Below are 453 nucleotides of genomic sequence, written 5' to 3' on the forward strand. Positions count from 1 at the left end.
GTGTGGATCCGGACGTGCTGCGCCAGACTGTTGGCATCCAGGAACTTGTCCCCGCAGGAGTCACAGGCGTAGAGGATGTGGGTGTTGGGGTCTGCAGAGGCGGGGGCTGTGGTCAGGGTGGGCCGGGCCCCGGTCCGCCGGTGCCCACACCCCGGGGGCTCCTCACCTTCTTCCTGCACTTGCTTTACGGCTTTGCTGATCTCAAAGCCGTCGCCGCCAGGGCCTCGGTGGCCAGGGTGACCATGTCGTCCACGGTCACCACGCTGACCTCACCGCCGTCCTCCGGCTCCAGGATTTTGATGCCCGCCTTGCCCTGGTGCACAGTCTTCACGTGGGAGCGCAGGTTGTCCACCCGGTTGAAGCCGCGCCCGCACTTGTCACACAGGTAGGGCTTCTCTCCTGGTGGGAGGCGAGGGCGTCCTGCCGTGGGGCAGCGGCGGGGGGACCCGCGGG

The 453-nt window shown here is 68.0% G+C and overlaps 1 protein-coding gene across 1 annotated transcript in view; it reads right to left on the reverse strand.

The window, feature by feature from the left end:
- Positions 1–453, reverse strand: part of Zbtb17 (zinc finger and BTB domain containing 17) — a 22,638-nt gene that overhangs the window by 1,141 nt on the left and 21,044 nt on the right. The window contains 3 exon segments of the mRNA XM_033767957.1: positions 2–91; positions 167–205; positions 208–429. Coding sequence (XP_033623848.1) covers positions 2–91; positions 167–205; positions 208–429 — 351 coding nt within the window.

Source organism: Fukomys damarensis, unplaced genomic scaffold (genome assembly GCF_012274545.1).
Source record: "Fukomys damarensis isolate Sample0158 unplaced genomic scaffold, DMR_v1.0_HiC HiC_scaffold_23, whole genome shotgun sequence".
In the NCBI taxonomy this organism is placed as follows: Eukaryota; Metazoa; Chordata; class Mammalia; order Rodentia; family Bathyergidae; genus Fukomys; species Fukomys damarensis.